Source organism: Heliangelus exortis, chromosome 17 (assembly GCF_036169615.1).
Source record: "Heliangelus exortis chromosome 17, bHelExo1.hap1, whole genome shotgun sequence".
NCBI lineage: Eukaryota > Metazoa > Chordata > Aves > Apodiformes > Trochilidae > Heliangelus > Heliangelus exortis.
In genome coordinates this window covers 8,519,079-8,538,825 of record NC_092438.1, presented here as the reverse complement: position 1 = coordinate 8,538,825, position 19,747 = coordinate 8,519,079, and the positions used below count along the sequence as shown (strand labels likewise).

The following is a 19,747-nucleotide window of genomic DNA, read 5'->3' as shown; positions in this document are numbered from 1 at the left end:
CTGGTAGCCCGGTCTGATTTTAAGGCTTCCAGATCTTTCTCATAAACAGCTGATTGGGAATTGCTCACACCTGTGTCAAATCTTAACTGCTTTGCAACCTCCCGATCTGGATTCCCCTGGGGAATGGTATGCATGAAAAGCTTATCCCAAGAGCCTGAAGGAAGCTGGGTGTTTCTTTGTACATGTTTAGGAAGGAAAAGTATTCCTGCGGTCCGTTCTCTTTAAGAAACTTCCATGACCTGCGACTTCTGGAGCGAGAAGTGCGCTGTGCCCGCCGCTCCTCTGGCCGCTGCTGCGGTGAGGCAGGAGGACTCCGCGCAAGCAGCAGCGTTGCAGTTGTGTCTCAGGGACGGAGCGGGGGACAGGGCCCTTTGTTGTTTTTTTTTTGGGGGGGGTGGGCGGGTGGGTTGCGAAGGGCCTGCGGGGGGAGTCTGGGCTCGCAGCTGCTCCTCACCGCGGCGGGGGAATTACGGTACGGGCTGCGCGCATAGTCCCGCCGTTACGGCGGCTTGGGCCGCTGATTCTCGCGAGATCAGGGTTCGAGTTCCCGTGAGATCTCGACGCCGGGGCGAGGAGGGAGATCCAAGCGGGGCGCGCGGTGAGTGCGGGAGCAGCAGCGCCTGAGGGCGGGCGGGGCGGATCCGCTCCCGCTCCTGTTCCCCTTCCTATTCCCCTCCCGACACCTCCTCCCCGCCGTTCGGAGGAAGCGGAGGTTGTGCCGTGTCCCCGTTCTTCCCACCCCTGGGCGGTCGCTCGCCGCCACCGAGGCGGGGCAGGGCTGTGCGGGCTGCCGGGGCTCCGCTCCTCCTCTGCGCCTGTGAGGGGAGGGGGGATTCGTGAGGGTGACCCCTACCTCACCCCACCACCTCACCCCCACCTCACCCCCACCCTCCGCCGTGCTCGGGGCGTCCCGGCTGCGGAGGAGCAGCCCTGAGCCTGCTCGGTCGGTCCCGGAGGGATTGCTGTGAGGGTCCCTGGGAAGGAGCCCAGAGGGGTGTCCGTGTCTCCTTAGTCTTTAGTGCTGTTCTGGGTTTCCCAACACTTTCCCGTTCTGGGTTTCCCAGCAGGGTAGGGTTTACCTGTTGGCAGCGGTCACGCTGGCATTTATTTGCGTGTCACACCGCAAATTATCATTCCCAGTAAACCCCATTTTCCTTGGGGTCTGGGCTGGTCTGTTGCTGTCTCCTCTTCGGGATGACAAAAGGGAAACTGCTGTGCAACCCTGGAGAAGGGACAAACCTAAAAGTCAGCCCCAGGACCGTGTCTGCAGCATCAGCCCTGGGGATGCTGTCGGTTTCCTCCTCTGGTGCTGAACCTTGTAAGTTTCAGGGGCTTGGTGGAACTCGCAGTCACCACAACTCGCTTGAGGCTTCCTGAAGTCTCCCGGGAAAATCTGAAAGCTTTCCTGAGCTCCAGGCTTAATTTGTCTTTGGCCTTTTAGTTAGTAGCCTTCCAAATTTGAAAGAAAAAACTGCAAAAAATTGTTATGTGAGTGAGGAGAAACAGTTTTACTTGCAGCAAGGGTCTGTGAACTTGGGAAGCCTCGTTGCTGGAAATTAAATTCCAAAATGCTTTTTGGAGAACAGAGTCATGTTTTGTAGAATGTAGGGTTTGCTGCTGGCATGGAATTAATTGTGCCTCCTTGCCTGAAATGTTTGGAGAAAGAGTGATGAGTGCTGTTTGTTAGAGCACTTTAGATCTTCATATGATACAATATTGTATCCCCAAATCTATCTTCTTTTATAGGAAAGCAAATCTCAATACTTCCTAACTAATGACAGCTTTCATTTGTATGCTTATGAGCTGGGATTCAGGGGGGAACATATTTAAAAAGGAAACCATTTCAGGTAGACAGCTCGGGGGAGAACAGGCTCTGTTGATTCATTTTTTGCATTTCAGCCTTGGTTGGACAGTTTTCTGGTTCAAACCGATCCCAGAAGTGATCTGTGGCTCCCAGCAGTGACTACCAGATTGGGTTTTGTACCCTTGCATTTAGATCTCTCTCTCTTTAGCAAACGAGTCAGAATGCCAGGTTGCTCTGAATGTCTTGCTGATCACTTTTTGTGTATTTCCAGAGCCATGGAGGACTTGGAAGATAATACCACCGTCTTCTCCACCCTGAGATCCCTCAACAACTTTATTTCACAGCGTATGGAGGGGGTGTCCGGGCTGGCTACACCGGGATCGTCTCAAAGCTCCTTGCAGATTCAGTACCAGCAGAGGGTGCAGGTGAGGTGTCCTCAGCTTTCTGATGCCTGCCGTGTCCCTTCAGTGTGGTTGTCGACTCCTAAAAAAGGAGTTTTTTTTACCAGGAATTGGCATTGATTCCTTTAAGATCTGATCATTCTTTCTAAAAGTGATATTAATGCAAAAACAATACTGGAGGCTTGCTTTTGGTGAACGTGCTAGAATCTTAAATTCTTTCTCTTAAGTGTCAGGCATATTTACTTCTGTTTTGTAAAAATTCAAGAAAGATCCTTTGAATTTCTTCCCCACCTGATATATCTGTATACCAGCTCAGGAAACTAAGTTGTAAGTTGTTTTCATATTGCTGAACAAAAGAGCTTTATATCCGTTAGTATGTTTTTAGCAAGTCATTTATTACCTTTTTTCACAATTTTCTTTAAAGTTTCCTTGCCTGGATTCATACAGGAGAATTTCATTGTGCTATGGCTTTGGTGTGCTAACCAGTTGTGCTTTCTTGTGTGCTTCAGTTTGTATCCACAAGGGTTTTAATAACTTTTTTTTTTCAGGAAGCTGCCTTATGCTTATAAAGTACAGACTAAGCTGACACCTTGGATCATAAAGATTGTTTATTAGACTGGAATAAAGTTTTTGTATTCTGTATCTTAATATAATTTCTGTTCCAGTCTCTTAAGTATAAAATAAGCTTGCTTTCTTTTTAATGTAAATCTGCCTTGCATTTGGAATGTTAACAAAAATGTATGTATTGTCTCTCTGTATGTGTCTCTCTGACCACAGAGATGCTTAGAGGAGAGGCCTGGTCAGAATCTTCATTAGCTCTGCAATGCACATACATGGCTTAGGAGTGAGGTATTCTATTAATATTTGAATGAAAAAATGAAACAATGTAGCAGGTAGTAGAAAAACCTTATTTTGCTCACCAGTTGAATTTCATGGGCAGCGTGGGCTCTTCTTGGTTAGCTGCTGTTATTTTGTGAGATGTGGGGAGTTCATAATTAACCTTTTTCTTAGAGAAGTCAGAATATCTCAAAAGATGGAATGAGATATTCTGAATGAAGAACTAAAAATTTACTTTGTTGCAACTAACCCAGTTGCTGTCAGTTTCCCAGTGTGTTGCTGGACTCCGGGTTTCCCCATCTGCAGCTGGTGTGAGAGGACAAGTACCACAAACAGGGGGATGGTTTCCTTGTCATTTGCTGAGTGTCACCTGGATGGTACAGGGGGGGAGGTAACCATATTCTTGCAGTGCTGTTAATGCTGTTTAATGTCTCTTTCCACACATGAACTGGCCAGCTGGAAGAACAAGCTGGGCAGATCCATTCCAAATCCCAGCTCCTGCAGGTGGAACGGGAGAAGATGCAGATGGAGCTCAGCCACAAACGAGCTCGCATTGAGCTGGAGAAGGCAGCCAATACCAATGCCAGAAACTATGAGGTGAGCATGGCAGCTGCAGATGGGTTGATATCAGAGACCTAACTCAGAGCATACACAGTGCATGTGCACTGGTGTTTTAGTTTGGATCAGGGATATTGACTTGGTTTCTTACATGTGGGAATGTGTATAGTTGGCTTTTTTGGATGAAACCAAACTGAAGGATGTAGTCCAGGAACAAGCCTAGTTCTCCAACTGCTAATGGACACTATCTTCAGAGCAAGACTTCAGTGAATCTGCAGTAAATGCTTCTGGGATGCATTTATTGTGTTTGCATTTACTGCAGATGTGGTGGTGTGGGTGTTAAGTTTGCAGCACCAACTGTTTTGCTCTTCAGAATCCCTCAGAGCATTGCACTAACTTGCTGATGTACACAGGAGGTGTCAGTGTCCAAGCCTTGTTTGGTTGACAAACTCATGATCTCATTACTGGGTCCTGTCAGTTTAGCACTGAAGTTGTCAGGAGCAGCAATAACAAAAGGGATTTCTTATTTGTTTCTCCTAGAAGTATTTAAGCATTTTTCTCCCAGATGAATTTCAACTTCTGCTGGCACAGTTGCAAACATTCAGTCTGTGTGACTGTAATTAATTGGAATGACAGCAATGCCAACTGTGCACACAAGAAAGCTTACACTGAGTGAGCCTCACTCAGGGACTAAGAGCTTTTATTGGTTCCTGTTGTTATGCCTGTGTATGTTTACTTAACTATGTTGCTGAAATAAGTAGTATCTGTTGGTTTTATAGGATAGTAAAGGTTTTGTATGCAGCTGATTATTTAAAATTTTTTTTTTTAAATAATAAGCATGTTTTGTTGTATTTTACAAGGGTGGTAGGTGAGAGATTAGTGTGTAATTGTGAAATAGTGAGTCAGTGACTAAATTCCTTGTTCATCTGAAGTCAGGTGATGTGGGATGAGGCTGTGAAGAGTTCAGACTGGAATGTAGCTGAGTCAATCATAGAAATTCTTGAAATACTGGTACAAAAAATGGGAGCAGCACTAATCCATCACTGTGGTAATTACCCTGCTCAGATTCTGTGGAGTTTTTTGAGTCATGTGGATTAAGGTTTTAGCATCCTCACATTGCTTTGCTTAATCCTTGCTTACTATGTAAATTTGTGTCTTGATTTGATTAGCAAAGCAATTTACTACACGTTTTTTTTCAGTAAGTGTTAAGCAATTTGTGGTGGGAATAAATGGTAATGGTGTATGAAAAAAACTGTCAGAATGCAAAACAGTTATTGTAATTAATTGTGTAAGTAAATACTTATTGTATTAAGTACTGTGCATTTAAAACTGGTTTCTTTTCTATTCAATAGCCTCGTACAGTTTCTACAAGTTGCAGAAGGAAGTTTATTTTATTAACCCAACTACTGACTTGTGATTTTTATTTTTTTTTTTAAAGTCAGTTTTCTACACATGGGTCAGCTTTAAATAGGAGCATCAAATATTTTCATCTTTGATTCACTGGAGTGAGCACAGTGGAGCCTGGAAAGCCACCTCTGTGTTCACACATTCCTGTCTTAGCTTAAGAGATCTGAAAAATACTCTCTCTTAATTTTGTGACTCTTTTGCCTGGGTTCTTCCTTGAGCTGCTGCTGGTGTGGTTTTTATCCTTGCTGGTACAAAGGTTAAAACTGGAGTCTGAGTAACATTGCTTCATGATGATGCCTTGATGACCAGAGTAATGAGGAATGGAGACAGGAGCAATAAAAATGGCTTCACTTTTGTGCTGCTTTCTTCTTATGCCTCTGCATTTTTTTTTTCTCTGCAAGCGAGAGGCTGACCGCAACCAGGAGCTGCTCACCCGCATAAAGCAATATCAGGAAAGGGAAACAGAAGCTGAAAATAAACTGAAAGAGCAAATGGAGATGAACAAATCCTATAAGAAGAGCATGGAGACAATGAGTAAGAAGCTGCAAGAGAAGGAGAGCAAATTAGCTGAAGCTAATGAAGTAAGAACAGAGTAATTTAATGCATTCATAGCTTCAGGTGACTTTGCAGTTCCTGTGAATTGAAAATGCCCTTTCTAATTAAAAAAAAAAAACACACTGAAATTGGAATCACTGGTTTCATCATCTGGAAATTAATAAACCCTGGTGGCATGCATATTTGCTGTCAAAGTTTAGAACCTAACCAAGTCCAGACACAAATGAAGAGGTCAGAAGATGTTACTATGTTAATAACAGTGAGAAGAGATTTCTTTGGTTGTTATGGAGAAGGAGAGGAGAAACGTGCCAAGCATCTAGGTTTAGAAGTCAGGCTATGTGGCACTGAGTAAAGAACAGGGAAATGATGGGACTGAAGTTATAGGCAAATCATATCTTCCCAAGGTGTCTTAAATGCCTAGTGATACCATTGTAGAATGAATGCTTACATAACAATTTCAGTTCTTTTGGATAAAAAGATTTTCTCAAGCTTTTCACGTATCATTCAGCAGTTCATTTGTCACTCTTCTGTTTGATTCAAGTGAGGGAAACTAAACCCACATATGAAATGTGTGCAGCAGCTCTATTTCTGTGTTCTTTTTATTTCCATATCCATCAGTATCAAGATGAGAACCCTGTATGCCTCTCCATCTAGAAAGCACCCTAAATTTTCTTTAGATGCAAGATACTTAGAACAAAATTTTTAAAACAACTGGTTTCTACTTTTAAGGAAAGCATAACACTTTTGGTATTTGGTTGAGGCAAGCCCAGACATTTCCAGTTTTGTTACCCAGACACATATTTGGAATGGTTGTGGGATATTTTTTTTTACTTTATATACTTATGTTTTATCATCATCTTTCTTTGAAGCTTGATATTTTTTGTTCCAGTTTGAGATCATTCTCTTAATAGGTAATGGAAATGATAATTCAGGTGAAAGATGAAAGTGACTAAATGATTTGTCTCTTGCCTTTGTTTTTGAGGTGTGTTAGCAGGCCTAAAGGTTTGCCAGAGTGTGGGATTGTTTCTGCATTCAGTGTTTGTACTTTTAGGTGGATATGGTTTTGTTTATCACCAGCCATCCTTAATGTCCAGCCAGAAGACTCATATGCTTGTGTTTATTCTTTCTTTCCATTAATTTAGACAATCACTATATTGAAGGGGAAAATATCAGAGCTGCAATGGAATATAATGAATCAAGAGATGCAGATGACAAGCCAAGACTCTCAGAAGCAGGAGCTGATGGAACAGCTGGATGTTCAACATAAGTAAGCAGGAGATGAATGACTGTAGGGAGAAAAAGACAAACAAAACTTCAGTTTTCTGCAGCTGCCATCACTCAGGAAACTTTCAGCAGCGTTTGATTTTTTTCTCTTCAAAGGGGTTCTTTGATCTGGATGTGCAGGTTATAACTGTTGTTTGAAGCGAGCTCTGAGGTGCAATTTAATTTTACTTTGCAAAAGAAAAAAAAAAGAACTTAAAATCTTGGCGATGTCTCATGCTCATAGCAGAGAGTTAACTGAAGGCATGTGGGTGGGAAAGGCTAATCTAAACTTTACAGACTGAACAGAACACAAATATCAAGCCTTAAGTCATTATTGAGGGGTGGTTGAAAGATGTGAGTGTGTTTATTCTTGCTTACTAGGCTCAGCTCTTCAATTTCAAAGGTGCTGTTTATTTACTATGAGTGTATATTTGTTGGTTTCAGACTCGGGGTTACTTTCTTTCTAGGTATTTATCAAGATGCATCTTTTTATTAAAATGGGAATTTTGGTCTCTAAATTAGAGGGAGATGTTGAAGCTGTAAAACTGAAATTGTATAAGAGATAATCTTCTATAATGGTACCATATATCCTGGTAGTATTTGAAAGTGTTTGTCAGAGCTGCTTCTGCATATAGGTTCTTTCTGGTACTTGATTCCTGGGTGCTAAATGCCTCTTGTGTCTCCATCTGATAGAAAATGGCAAGAAGCTAGCCAGCAAATCCAGACTCTGCAAGCAAACCAATCTCTACTGGCAGAATATGAACAGAAGATTAAAGTAAGAAACCTTATGGCCTATTTGAAGCTTTAATTTTTAACTCTCCATGGAAGAACAAAAACAGTTTTTTTGTTTTGTGTGTGGGTTTGTTTTTTTTTTTTTTTTTTTGGTTTGGTTTGGATTTTTTTGTTTTGTTTTGTTTTTTTGTTATTTTTCTTTCTGCCATAGTAATTAAAAAAAAAAAGTTAGTTTGTTATCTAAAAATCTGATCTAGGGGCTATCAAGAGCTGAAGTTGGATGAATTTAATTGGATGGGCCAGGCTATCAGCTGTTAGGTGTAACACAGCACCCTTCACACTCGCTGTTTTAATTGTTTGGGATAAAATCCACCCATGCTTTCTCTATTAACAAGTTGATCAGGGCCTTATGTGGTGCTCTTGAGAAAAGTTCTGTTTGGTCTTCTGACACAAAACAAGAGTGCTCTGCAAAAGTCTGCTTCTAAAGCAGTCTTTTTTCAAATGGTAGGGGATGAACCTAGCAGCTACACTTCTTTTTCTGCTTCCCAGAAAATCCTTTCTCTGGAGTTGACTTCAGCTTTTTTAGAAAGTGCAATTATTTGCAAAGCTTTCAAACCTGCATTGATTCAAATGTGAGCATAGAAATGCTTTATGTCCTGAGGAATGTGCTACTGTGAGGAATGTGGGACCAGATTACTGAGTTCCTTTCCAACTTCATTCAAGTCACTGAGTTTAAAAAGTAAAATGGAGCAGTAGCTCTTTTGAGTTCCAAGTTACTCATTTCTGTCTTCTTCTTGTCCCATGTTTTCCAGGATCTGGAACAGAAGCTTTCCCAGCAGGAGCATGATGCTCTAATTGTCAAGAATATGAAGGCAGAACTGTCCCGTTTCCCAAAAATGGAGCGGGAATTGCGCCAACTCAGGGAGGAAAATGCCTATTTCAGGTGAAAGAAGTGTTGGGTTGTTGAGAGTGTTATCCTGTGTATTCTTCTGTACCAGCCACAATTGCACTTTTGTACACTTTCAAATTCCTCTAATGGGCTCTCACTTCAGAAGGAAGTTTATTTCATATAAATACAGACTCTGAATTGGGCAGTGTTGTGATATTTTGTTAGATGAGAGGATTTGATAAAATCTGGGCAATCTTCCTGAACACAGTGGGAATCTATTGATCATTCTGGATGGTGCTACCCATTTGTTAAAACAAAATTAATTGTTTAAAGCCTGGTGATGAATTCTATAAATATTTGGGAAAGAAATCCCTGTACAGAGAAAAGGTGAATATTTCTATAATAAGTGGTTTTGCTTAGTTGTTGTTACAGTACTTTAAAGGCCTGTTCCAATATAGTGTTTGGTAAGTTTTTTGTTTAAATAACTGAAGCACTCTGATGCAGAATAGACTGGGTATCAGAAGAGAATTAATTTGAAAAATTAAACTCCTATGTGCTATGAAATAACTTGCCTTAAAGTTTTTGATTTTATAAATTTTATAATTTTGTTTTATTGAATTTTATTTTTTTTAGAGTAGGCTTGATTTACATCTCCTGGTTAATCTTTAAAATTAAAAAAAAATTCCTAAATTACAGGAGTGATCTTACTAGCTTTTTACTAAAATTAAGTAATTTCCCTGGCTTTTTTCCTGTTAGTGTTTTATTATAGTTTTAAATTGTTTCTGGTGGAATCTTTTCTCATGCTTGTTTATTTGTGCACAGAAACATGGCATCATGGCATCAACAAATCATAGGTCATATTTATTTTTTTAATAAGCTTTACCTCACTCTTGCACACCTCTATTAAAGTAAAACCCCAAGCAGCCTCAATGCTTGCTCAGGCATCACAGAGTACCCACAGACCACAAGTCTCTCCTGCTTGCTGTCTTCCAGCCCTGCATTCAGCCTGACTGAAGATAAGATTTGGAAGACTTTTGTTATCTTTCATGCTGTTTTGCCAGTCAGTAAAGCAGACACAAAGCTTCAGGCTATTTGGCCATAATTTCCTAGAGCAGAAAAATTTCAATAAAGCTGCAGGGTTTTTTTCCTGCTTTGCAGTGCAGGTTAAGGAAGCGAGCTGGTCGAGTGCCATAATGTCTGTTCAATGTTATTTGATTCACTTGAAATTCCATGTGTTATCTGGAAATTTGTGAGAGGGAATTGAGTTGTGTGGCTCTCTTCACTGCAGGGAAATGAAAGAAAACAATGGATTGCTTAAAGAGGAGGTAGAAGGTCTCCAAAGAAAACTGGAACGCTATGAGAAGGTCCAAGCACAGCTGGTGACAGTTGAATTGGAAAATGAGGTGAGGAGTTGGGAACATCTGGCAGATGAGCAGAGTAGGGGTTTCCTTTTTTGCCTGTCCTTTAAGTGGAGGATTATGAGAAAACTCTGGGGAATGAGCTCTTAGAACATTAGTCTGTATCTAATTCTTTTCATCTCTACTTCAGAAACTTCTGGGAAAATTAAAAAGCTGGGAAAAGGTGGACCAAGGCACTGGCTTGAATATCAGGTATGTGCTGACAGCTCTTGAGGGAGTTAAAACTTTTAAACCTCTTTCATCTCCTCTTAATCATCCCACACCTGAACTCTTGTTGGTCATGCTTTCTTGCTATTTCTTCTTCATGTAGAAGCTCTCCCAGTACTGTTTATATGAGTAGAACCATAAGATGCAAACTGTTACAGAGTATCTTTGGAAATTAAGAAATGTTTTCACCGACTCAGCTTGACCCTTGTCTCCCAGGCCAAAGTTGAGTTTTGTTGGATAAATGTCTTGGGTATAGCTACATTCGTGTTTAGTTAGAGATTCTGCTAGCTTAATAAGTAAACTTTCAAGAATTTTATGTTCTATCCAGAGAAGAGAATGTGTTACCTATGACCGTTTGTTGTAAATATTATTTGAGTTTTGGATATGAAACTTCCAGATTCTGTTGTGACTTTTCTTCCCTACAGCAGCTAAAGAACAAGTGTTAATGTAATTATTTTGTCTGACAAGAGAAATGGAATAAGCTGTTTCTAAAAGGGAGGAAAACGCCACATTCCCAACCTCAAATGGTAGCACCAGATAGACTCTTTGTGTCATCTATTTAACAACTCTGACATCTGGAGCACCCAATGAGATTTTTTTTTTTAAGGTCTCTGATATGAATGGGGTGTAAAGAGGAGCTGAAAATAGTGCATCTTCTGATGATTTTCTTCTCCTGCAGAAGATTTTCTGCATAGCTCCAATGTTTTTGTGTGTTATATACTTCAGCATTGCTTTATTTACTCTTTAATATTTACATTGCTAGGCTAGAAGGAGAGGTGCTTGTTTGTAAATAACTGTCTTAACTATGGTATGAGCATTACATATGATGTCAACACCTTTCATACTGAATCCAGACCTGAGCCACAAGAAAAATCACAGAACCTCATTTTACCAAGTGTTTCTTTATTTCATTCATTACATGTGCCCAACAACAAAGTTGTGTCTGACAGTGCTGGGAATGTTTGGAAGAAGGAGTGTTTGCATATTGTAGGTATTGTTTGGGCACATTGCTGTTTCCTGTAAAGGATACTTGTGTCTGACTTGGGAAAGCCCCTGTAATTTTCTCAGTGTTTTCAGTTTAATGAGGATAATGGATCTTATTTCTAGAGGTAGCATGCTTGAGATTCTCTCCTGCATCTGCTGAGGATACGTGCATTTAGCTGAAGGTAGAAGTGCTGAATCTCCTATGGTAAGGAGTAGACAGAAATAGTATGAATCCTTTCCACAAAACCTCTTCTGTCAGACAGTGGAGTAAAAGCTTTTTACTTACCTCAAGCTGTTAAAGACTTAATGAGGTAATTTCACAGTGGGAGAGAAATGGAACCAAGTGATTCTGTCTGTTGAAGTCTAATAACTCCTTCATTTAAAATCAGAATATTTGCTTTAAAGTGTTAGGGTTTTGATTGGGCCATATTGTTTAGTTCTATTAATGGAATCTTCTCACACAGAAAAGGGAATTGCTCTTGAGAAAAATCATCTTTTGCATGCAACTGTAGCAAGTGGAACTGAATGATTTCCCCCTCCCATTTTTTTTTTCTTTGTTGTTGCTCAGACTCCTTACAGCATGAGTTACATTAATTTTTGGTCAGGGTTGTGAAGATGATGAGAGATCATTGTCCGAGTCAGGTTTCTGGAGTATGCTATCAGTGAAAGTTTGGGAAGAGTTAATTGCCCAGCTCACAGTAGAAGAAAATAGGGACAAGTTGGATGGTTGTCCCAAAGAGCCAGAACAATGTGCTGCTTCCTAATAACTAGATAAGGAAGGGAAAGGGAATACATTAGGATTTCTCATCTTTTCTTATCATGTTCTTCATTGGTACAGAGGATGTGAGGGAAGTGCATACAGTGTGGGGCTTTTAAGAAGAGGATGGTTTTTAATTTCCTCCAGCATTTCCACAGGGCTTGTTCTGTGTCTGCTCTTGGTGGTTTCTATTCACTGATTGCCTGGTCCCAGCAGGCTTTTTGTCAGATTGGCTTATGATCAGACCTACTAGTGTAATTTTGAGTGTAATTTTCTATACCAATGCTTGGAAAGGAGGTGCAGCTTTTAGCAGTGTAGTGGTAATCCTACTGGTTTAGTACTAGTTTCTTTTCAGTAACTGAAACAGAGCTAAGTGTTTATAATGCTTCACCTTTTAGGGGAGAAACAAGTTCATAAGCAGTCTACTCAAAGGCTAATCTTCTGTTTGCTAGCTCTGTATTCCACTTTTAAGCTCCTGGGTTTTTCTCTTGTGTTTGTAAACTATGGAAAACAAAGACAGCTTTAGCTCAAGAGTGTGTTGGTGTGTTTGTGTTGTTGTTGTGCAAGATCCTTTCCAGGATCTGCTCTTGGAATTATGCCTGCTTTATACAAACATTGCAGAATATACTTTAAGCTGCACAACACCCAGATAAAAGTAAGCATCATAATTAGATATGGTTTGTGTGTATGCATTATGAATCCACACAATCTGTTTGTGTTTACTTATATGTCCTATTGATATCTTCATCTTATTGCCTGCTTTCTAGTATAGTTGTTTCTCTGTTTTATCATTGATGTAATTTTGTCTTTTAGGTCTTTTTTGTATGTTATTGTTATGCTGCCAGGGATTTGGTTTCAACTGTATAAGGAAAAAACAATTAAATCCTTGCTTTGTAAGTTCCAAGTCTTATTTATTTTGGAATTTACTCTCCTTGAGAAGGATATTCAGGTAGGGCTGTTGTTGGACTTTGCTGTTAGGAAAGAGTTGTACTCTTCTCTCCACGATGGGCTGATGTAGTTTGTATTTCTTCAGAATCTGATGTCTGTGTAATTGGGTTGTTGACCATCTTCATCTTCACTGAAAAAATCATATTAGTCGTGACAGACTTGGGTTGTTTTTTTTTCAGAGCTGGACCATTAGTTTAGAGGTATTTTACAGGTAGTTTCTTGACTGTGATTAAACAACATGTATTTTAAGTGAAAAACATTTTTGGAAGGTTGTGTGGGAGGGGAAGTGGGAGGTTTATTTGGATAACAGTGTGCAAAACCACCCACGAGATGGCATCCTTTCACCTGCTGCTGGAGGAAACTGTTTTTCCTCTCCACTCTGGCAGGCTCAGCTTGATGTAAAAACCATTAACAGGCACCTTAAGGACGGTCAGCTAAAGAAAATCGTTCATTGTTGCAATCTTTTACAATCTATTTAATGCTACACGTGTGCAATCGCTTTCTCCTAGTCCAGTACTTAGGGTGGTAACTTGGTATGAAAGACTTGTACATCTCTAATGACTTACAGAGCAGAGTGTTTTTCCAACTAACTCTATGAACTTCATATTTACACCACACATTCTTCATTTTCTCCTGTTTAATACTTGTTCTTCAAAGCCTGGTTCTTTTCTCCTCACCCCAAGCCATAGAATTGCATCCTTAAGAGCAGCACTGGTACTGTTCTGACATTCCTTCTGAGGTATGTAGAAGATAGCCAAATACAAAATGTGGTTTCTTGTACTGTGAGCTTTTTCTCTAAATAAGGCTGTTTTCATGCTTCTTTTTATTTATTCATAGTGGCAGAAGATTGTTTTGAAAGGTTATAATTTTGCTGAAAAGTTATGCAAGTTTGTGAAGGTTGACAGGTGGGCCACAAGCAACAGCTTCAGAGGAGTTTTAGTCCAAGTTTTTGGGTTCTTATGAGAGAATAAATAGTAATGTTTGTGGAATTTTTGGTTTTTATTTATTTGTTTTGTTTTATTTATTTGTTTTGAAGTTTTTAATCGCAAGCAGTGACTTGATGAAGTTTTTACGTTTTCACCCTCTGGGCTCAAAGAACTTTGTACACGCAGTAGAATTGTTTTGTATCAATGATAAATTTTTGATGTTAGAGTAATCAAGGACTGGAAGGCAATCTTATTTAAGTAAGTCTTGCCTTTTTTAGGGCACCTTTTTCTTTTGCAAGTAGTACTGGCAGCTTAGGCTTGGTGTTTCTGTGGAAGATAAAGCAAGATGTAATTCCTATTACTTTTCAGATTAGTTGTTTGGTTTTTTTCCTGTGCCTATTACAGGGAGGGAATAGAGATCATCTCTCCTTTTTTGAAGGGTCATAGAATACAGTATGGAAATTTAAAGGTGAGGTTGACATATCAGAAAGAGCAATAGTGTGCTTGGGCTCTTCTTTGTTGCTCAGAAGAGAGAGCCATTGCTCAGAGGCTCCAGTTTGTGGTCTTGAGTTTCTTGACTTTCTGATTGTGGTTATACTGGAAAGGAGGTCTCAGGCCCTGGATGCCTGGAGTGTAGGGAGGGACTCTTAGGTTGAATGAACTTGAATGAGAGTACCTGGAGTTGTCCTTCAGTTTTCAAGGGTAGATTTTCTGGACTGGGGTGATGGGGTCACATTAAGCTGCTGTAGCTGTTTCCCATGCTTGCTGCCCAGAGAAATGCAGGTTTGACAGGAACTCAGGCCAATGCTTAAGGACCTTCTTCACTCAGTGGAGCTTGCCAGCTGTGAGAGCAGACACTGATCTGCTGACCTGTCACCTGGAGCCACAGAAGTGACCCTGGTGGTGCTGACCTGGTTTGCTTTCTGAAACATCTGTAGGGTGGTTGGCAGACAAATCTGGGGGACCAGCTTCCTGCAATGTCTGAGACCAATTAGGAAGAGGAGATAGCATGAAAGTGAATGCATTTCCTCTCTAAGAAAGGGTTTAATTAAGTGGCAAGCATCTCTATTTAGTACAGTGGTTAGCACAGTTGTAATTTGTAATTACACAGGTGCTATGCTCAGTACGGGAAGTCCTATGCAGATTCTGCTTTTGGAGTTTTGGGGGGGAGGAGAGGGAGAGGAAAAAGGAATCAGATTTCTTGATTCTGCACTTAGTGGTGGATTAGTGCTCTTTTTTTTCCCCAGTGAATAGAAAAGAAGGGAGAATATTGGCATTCTCTACTTTCCTTTTTGAAGCTTGATTGACTGTGCTTAGCTACTCTGTGCTCTCTTCCATCCAAGGCATTGAATATCTTTGCAATACTGAATGAAGCTCATAATCTTCTCCTTTCTCACAAGGCAGTGATTTACCTTTCTCTGAATATCCACTATGAATAAGTGGTTACTGGTTTAAAACAAAAACTGAAAAAAAAAAAATGATCTGTTGACAGATACAAAAAGCCGCACATGTTGAAATAATTTGAATTGCTCATATGTTTCTTAATTAACTGCAACCAATCAAGACAAGACTGGGGGTTACTGTTGCTAGTTCCAGTAATGCTGTAATTCTGGCATGATCATTCCAGAGTTAACCAAATATTTTTATTGGAGTAGCCTATTGTAACCCTCTCATCTTTTGTCACAAGCAAGAAACTGATCTGATTAAAAGCATTTGATGCTGTCTGCTGTCTGAAACAGTCGTACTGACCTGAACTTAAGTGCTAAGTTCTGTTGTGGTTTTTGGTTTTTTGGAAGGGAGGATGAGTAATGGTGGCCCCCTGCCTCAGAGCTAAGTTCCTTATTGGAAAAGAAAATAAGTATAGTGTGAGGATATTGAGACTTTATGCATCTAAGTTTTTTTTGTAAGTAATCATAATTTATGATCTGTGAACACAGTGAAAATTGCATGACTGCTGTTTATGAGATTCCCAGTGTAAAACAAGTTGTCTCATCACAGTGGGAATTCCCAGGGCACCAAAAAGGGAGATAAACACTACGTAGGGGGAAACACTAATTAAAAAAACTCCAGCAAAGCACTAACAGACAACATAAAACAAAACAAGAAGCTGTGCTTATTAGATGAACTTTTATAGGTATGAGGTCTCAGCTTACCTCATGGGAAGATTATCTACTGTTGTCCTGTATAGACACAGAACTACATTTTAGAGCTACTTTTAATAGTTTAATTTTTGCATAAAAATATTTGCCTTCCACTTGGAGTTGAAAGTTTGATAATTGCTACAAATTCAGTTCAAAAGGGGATCTTTGTTTTTAGAGAGTGGTGTTTGTGAAGTGAAATGGGGTTTTTGGAAGCCTGATGGCAAATCTGTGATTTAGCTGGAGTTTAGTCCTCTCCAGTTCTCATGGTGCTGGTCCACTTAATTTTCATATGGCAACTGTCTGCCCCTCTTTTCATAGTTTTCTTAAAATATTTTAGGTCTCTTCCTGCCATGACTTCACTGCAATGCTGGGAAAACCTTCCTGCCTTATTTTCCCATCCGATAATAATTTTCTCCAGAAATGCTGTACTGATCTCTGATGTTCAAAAATATATTCTTTCTCCCTTACCATTATTTTATATTTTTGTATTGCTTTTGTTTCCATTTGACTGTATCAAAGTCTTAAGGATGAAGGAAAGATAGGAAGAGTGTAAAACATAATGGATGAGCATCTGATATCTAGGCAGACAGAGGCTGTAACATATAATCAGAGAATCAGTAAAAAGTAAGGAAGCTCACATCAAAAATATGTCTGTCCTTGCTTTGCATTTCAAAGCTCTGGGAACAGTTACAGAAACTGCCTTTCCAGGAACACAGATCTAGCATTCAGGAGTTGGAGCAAACTATTGAACAATAGCTTAGCACACTATCCATCTTCTTTGTTGAAGAATAATTTGAGCAACTTCAGTAGTTCATCTACAGGAACTGTGTGGAGATTATTGACATCAAAGAAAAGATGGATGATTCTTACTAGGGAAATAAGAAATTTATTTTGGAAGTGAAGATGCCAGTGGACCTCTTTTTTTTAAACTGGAAACTACAACTTCTTCTATCATTGACTCTCTTTATCAGAATATAGAGCACTGTCCCACCTTGAATATAGGGTGCATTTCCCAAACCAATAAACTTCAGGCTCTTTTTCTGCTGGTATCAGGAGTGGTATTAGAATTGTGTGCTGGTGTTGTGGTTTTGCATAGCAGGTGGTAAATTTGCCACTAGGGACTTCCCAGTCAAATGATTGATTTTGTGTTGCTGCCATGTCTCTTGCAAGTAGTGTTTGAGATGCTGTTCAAAACCAGTTGGGTAAAAGTAGGTTGCTTTCTTCCAGCATGTAGTGACCCATGTTATGTGTAAATGGCTTGAACTTAGGTGCTCACTCAGCTGTGAAGGAGAAGCTTCAGAAATAGTGACACTTCTATAAAGAGCCACTTTCCTTAAGTTAAGCAGTCTTGTTTGCCTTAAAGTGAAATTATCATTTAAATAGGAGACACTAATCAGCAGGGAGATGGTGTCCTGCTATCAGAGAGCTCAAACATTCATGCTTGATTTTTATTGAGCCTCTCATTTGGTCATTTCCACAAACCCAATAACCACTGTAATCTTCTAGCCAATTTTTAATTTTACCTTTTGATTTCCATTTTGGCATCTTTCAGTATTTCAATTCTAAATTTTCTGCTGGGGCTGTAGACATGCTATGCCTTCCCTCTTCCCTAGATGTGCAGTGTATTATATATTCCTCCCCAAAGTTTTGTTTTGGCAGGAAGACTTTTTTAACAAAAACGTAAAACTGGATGCCTTTTTCCATACTCTTCTCAAAGCTCACAAGCCCTCTCTAAATAAAAGCAAAACAAAATGCTTCAGTAAGTATTCAAACTCTTGTGCCACTCCCTTGTTCTCCAGTGGGCCTTCATCTACAGGGCTGAGGATCTGCCTTCTTCATTGGATAAAGGAGTGCCAAGAAGTATTTTAATTTTTTTTTTTTTTTTTTTTTACAAAATTGATTCTCTTCTCAAGTAAAACACAATAGATCTTATTTATTTGAACTTTACTGAAACATTTGATCCAGAGAGGGACTTGGGAAAGTAAAAGCCATGTGGGAGAAGACAAATTAATAGAAGAATCATAGAGTATATAAGGAATTGTTTAAGCAGGGATAGATTTAGTATTGTTGACATGAAAATGTGAGGATAAGTAGAATTCCTCAAAGATTAGCCTTAGGAGCTGCTTTATTTAATATTCCTATTAATGGTTTTGGTGCAGAAATTTGGTGTGTGCTGATAAAACTTGGCTAATGATGCCAAGTTCAGAGGATTCATAAATACACAAAAGCTGGATATGCAGAACTGAGTGACCCTAAGGATTAGAGTGAAGAAGTGGGACAAAATTCAGTGAAATAAAGCAGAAGGCTCCATGGAATTGGGAGCGGAATTTCTTTTGTAAAATGTAGAACATTTATGGAGAAAGGACTAGAAGAAGTGCTGCATACTTGTTTACAGTGGGATGGCTGCTAATTCTTCAGAATTTGAAGAGTGGAGCAGTATATTTTAGTTTGGAATTGCAGGCAGTGTTTAATACATGGGTTCTGAAAGCTGCAATTAGTGACAAGGAGCCCCTGTCCATCTTTCTGCCCACACACAGCAACAGCCACAGAGAGGAACCAGAAGGCTGAGAACCTCTGTTCATGTCAAGAAACAAGCAGAGTGCTGCAAAATGTGCTGAACTATTAAGAAGAGTTTATTTGCCAGTGTAGATAAGACCAAAATATGATTTGTGTCATCTGAGGAACTTTTCTAAGCCTATTTGGTGCAGGTTATCTTGATGGGGTTTTGAAAATGATTCACTCCTAGTTAGTGCTTAACCTCATCAGTGCCTGGAGTGAGGCTTCCTCCTGATGGCTGCTTGGAAGGTGCTGATTTAACCACTTATCTTTGGTTTGTCATCAGTGCAGGGGCAAGTATAGTACTCAAGCAGCCAAGAAAGCTCTAACTTTGAGCTTTAATTTTACTGAAAATGGTAGCCAGTGTAGCAACATCAAGATGGGGAGGGAGAAAATTGGAAATGGATGAACATTAAACTGTGTCAGTTTTTTAGCATCTTTAAAATGCTCCTAGTTCCCACCAGCTGGCTTAAATGCCTTGTGATAGAATTATGTAAGCCTTGTCCTTCAGCTTCAATCTTTCCTCCCAAGCAACCTCTTTGCCAGTGAATATTTTTGACCAAAGTACATTTTCCCCTGGACTTTATTCTCTTTTCTCACAAGCTGCATTATTAAAGGGAATATGCTTGTAAATATACCTTTGTGTGTGCATTGTTAGGAGAGAAAAAATTTATGTGGCTTGTAGCAAAAGCACTGCACAATATTTTCTAACATTTCTTAAAGGGCATAGTGAACTTGAAATGTTGGTGAGTTAAAAGATTAATGTGATAAGTGCCCCAAGGTTCTCTTGAACTAGCTGTGATTACATAAGTGTCATTTGTTATTATAAAATAACATAGCTGAGAAATTGCCATGTTGGATTGGATTATTTACTAATTCATCTCTAGTCTAGTGTCAAACACAATAGTATCCTGGTCTACATAGGAAAATCCAGATTGATGTGTGAGATGTGAAGCAGACTATTAGAGTGAAAGTTTAACTTTCATCAGCATGGATTTTACTGAAGCATAAATATTTTAATTTGGTGTCCCCCCCTCCCTTTTTAAAAGTAAAATTTCTGGGAATAATATATTACATGCATAGAATAAATAGAAAAATGTTTTGTTTTGATACTTTCAGTTAAAATATTTCTTACTTGAAGCAATATGCAATGAAGTTTGTAAAGTATGAGTAAGAAGTGAGCTTCTTAAACTGCTGCTGCTAATATAAATGATACCTTTTTCTCTTGGAGTTCTGCTTTAGACAAAGTGAAAGCTGTGTTGTGTCTTAACTTCATGATCCAGTTTTACTTTGGCTGCTTCTTCTATGGACTATTCTTCTGAATGTGTTTGCAGGTTGGTTTGGTGTATGTCCCTGTTCTCCCT

At 39.6% G+C, this 19,747-nt stretch overlaps 1 protein-coding gene across 3 annotated transcripts in view; it reads left to right on the top strand.

Annotated features, from left to right (window-relative positions):
* Window positions 1-106: 106 nt before the first annotated feature.
* The window catches only part of MAD1L1 (mitotic arrest deficient 1 like 1), a 345,232-nt gene continuing 325,591 nt past the window's right edge, over window positions 107-19,747 (top strand). Inside the window, exons 1-9 of one of the 3 annotated variants that reach the window (XM_071760874.1) lie at window positions 107-126; window positions 2,076-2,229; window positions 3,499-3,639; window positions 5,409-5,588; window positions 6,705-6,829; window positions 7,519-7,600; window positions 8,370-8,500; window positions 9,735-9,849; window positions 9,995-10,056. In XM_071760874.1, the coding sequence (XP_071616975.1) occupies window positions 2,080-2,229; window positions 3,499-3,639; window positions 5,409-5,588; window positions 6,705-6,829; window positions 7,519-7,600; window positions 8,370-8,500; window positions 9,735-9,849; window positions 9,995-10,056 (986 nt within the window). In that variant the 5' untranslated portion in view covers window positions 107-126; window positions 2,076-2,079. Of the gene's footprint in view, window positions 127-479; window positions 599-1,069; window positions 1,319-2,075; window positions 2,230-3,498; window positions 3,640-5,408; window positions 5,589-6,704; window positions 6,830-7,518; window positions 7,601-8,369; window positions 8,501-9,734; window positions 9,850-9,994; window positions 10,057-19,747 lie in introns of those variants that run through there. The other 2 variants (XM_071760872.1, XM_071760873.1) reach the window with 2 other exon arrangements.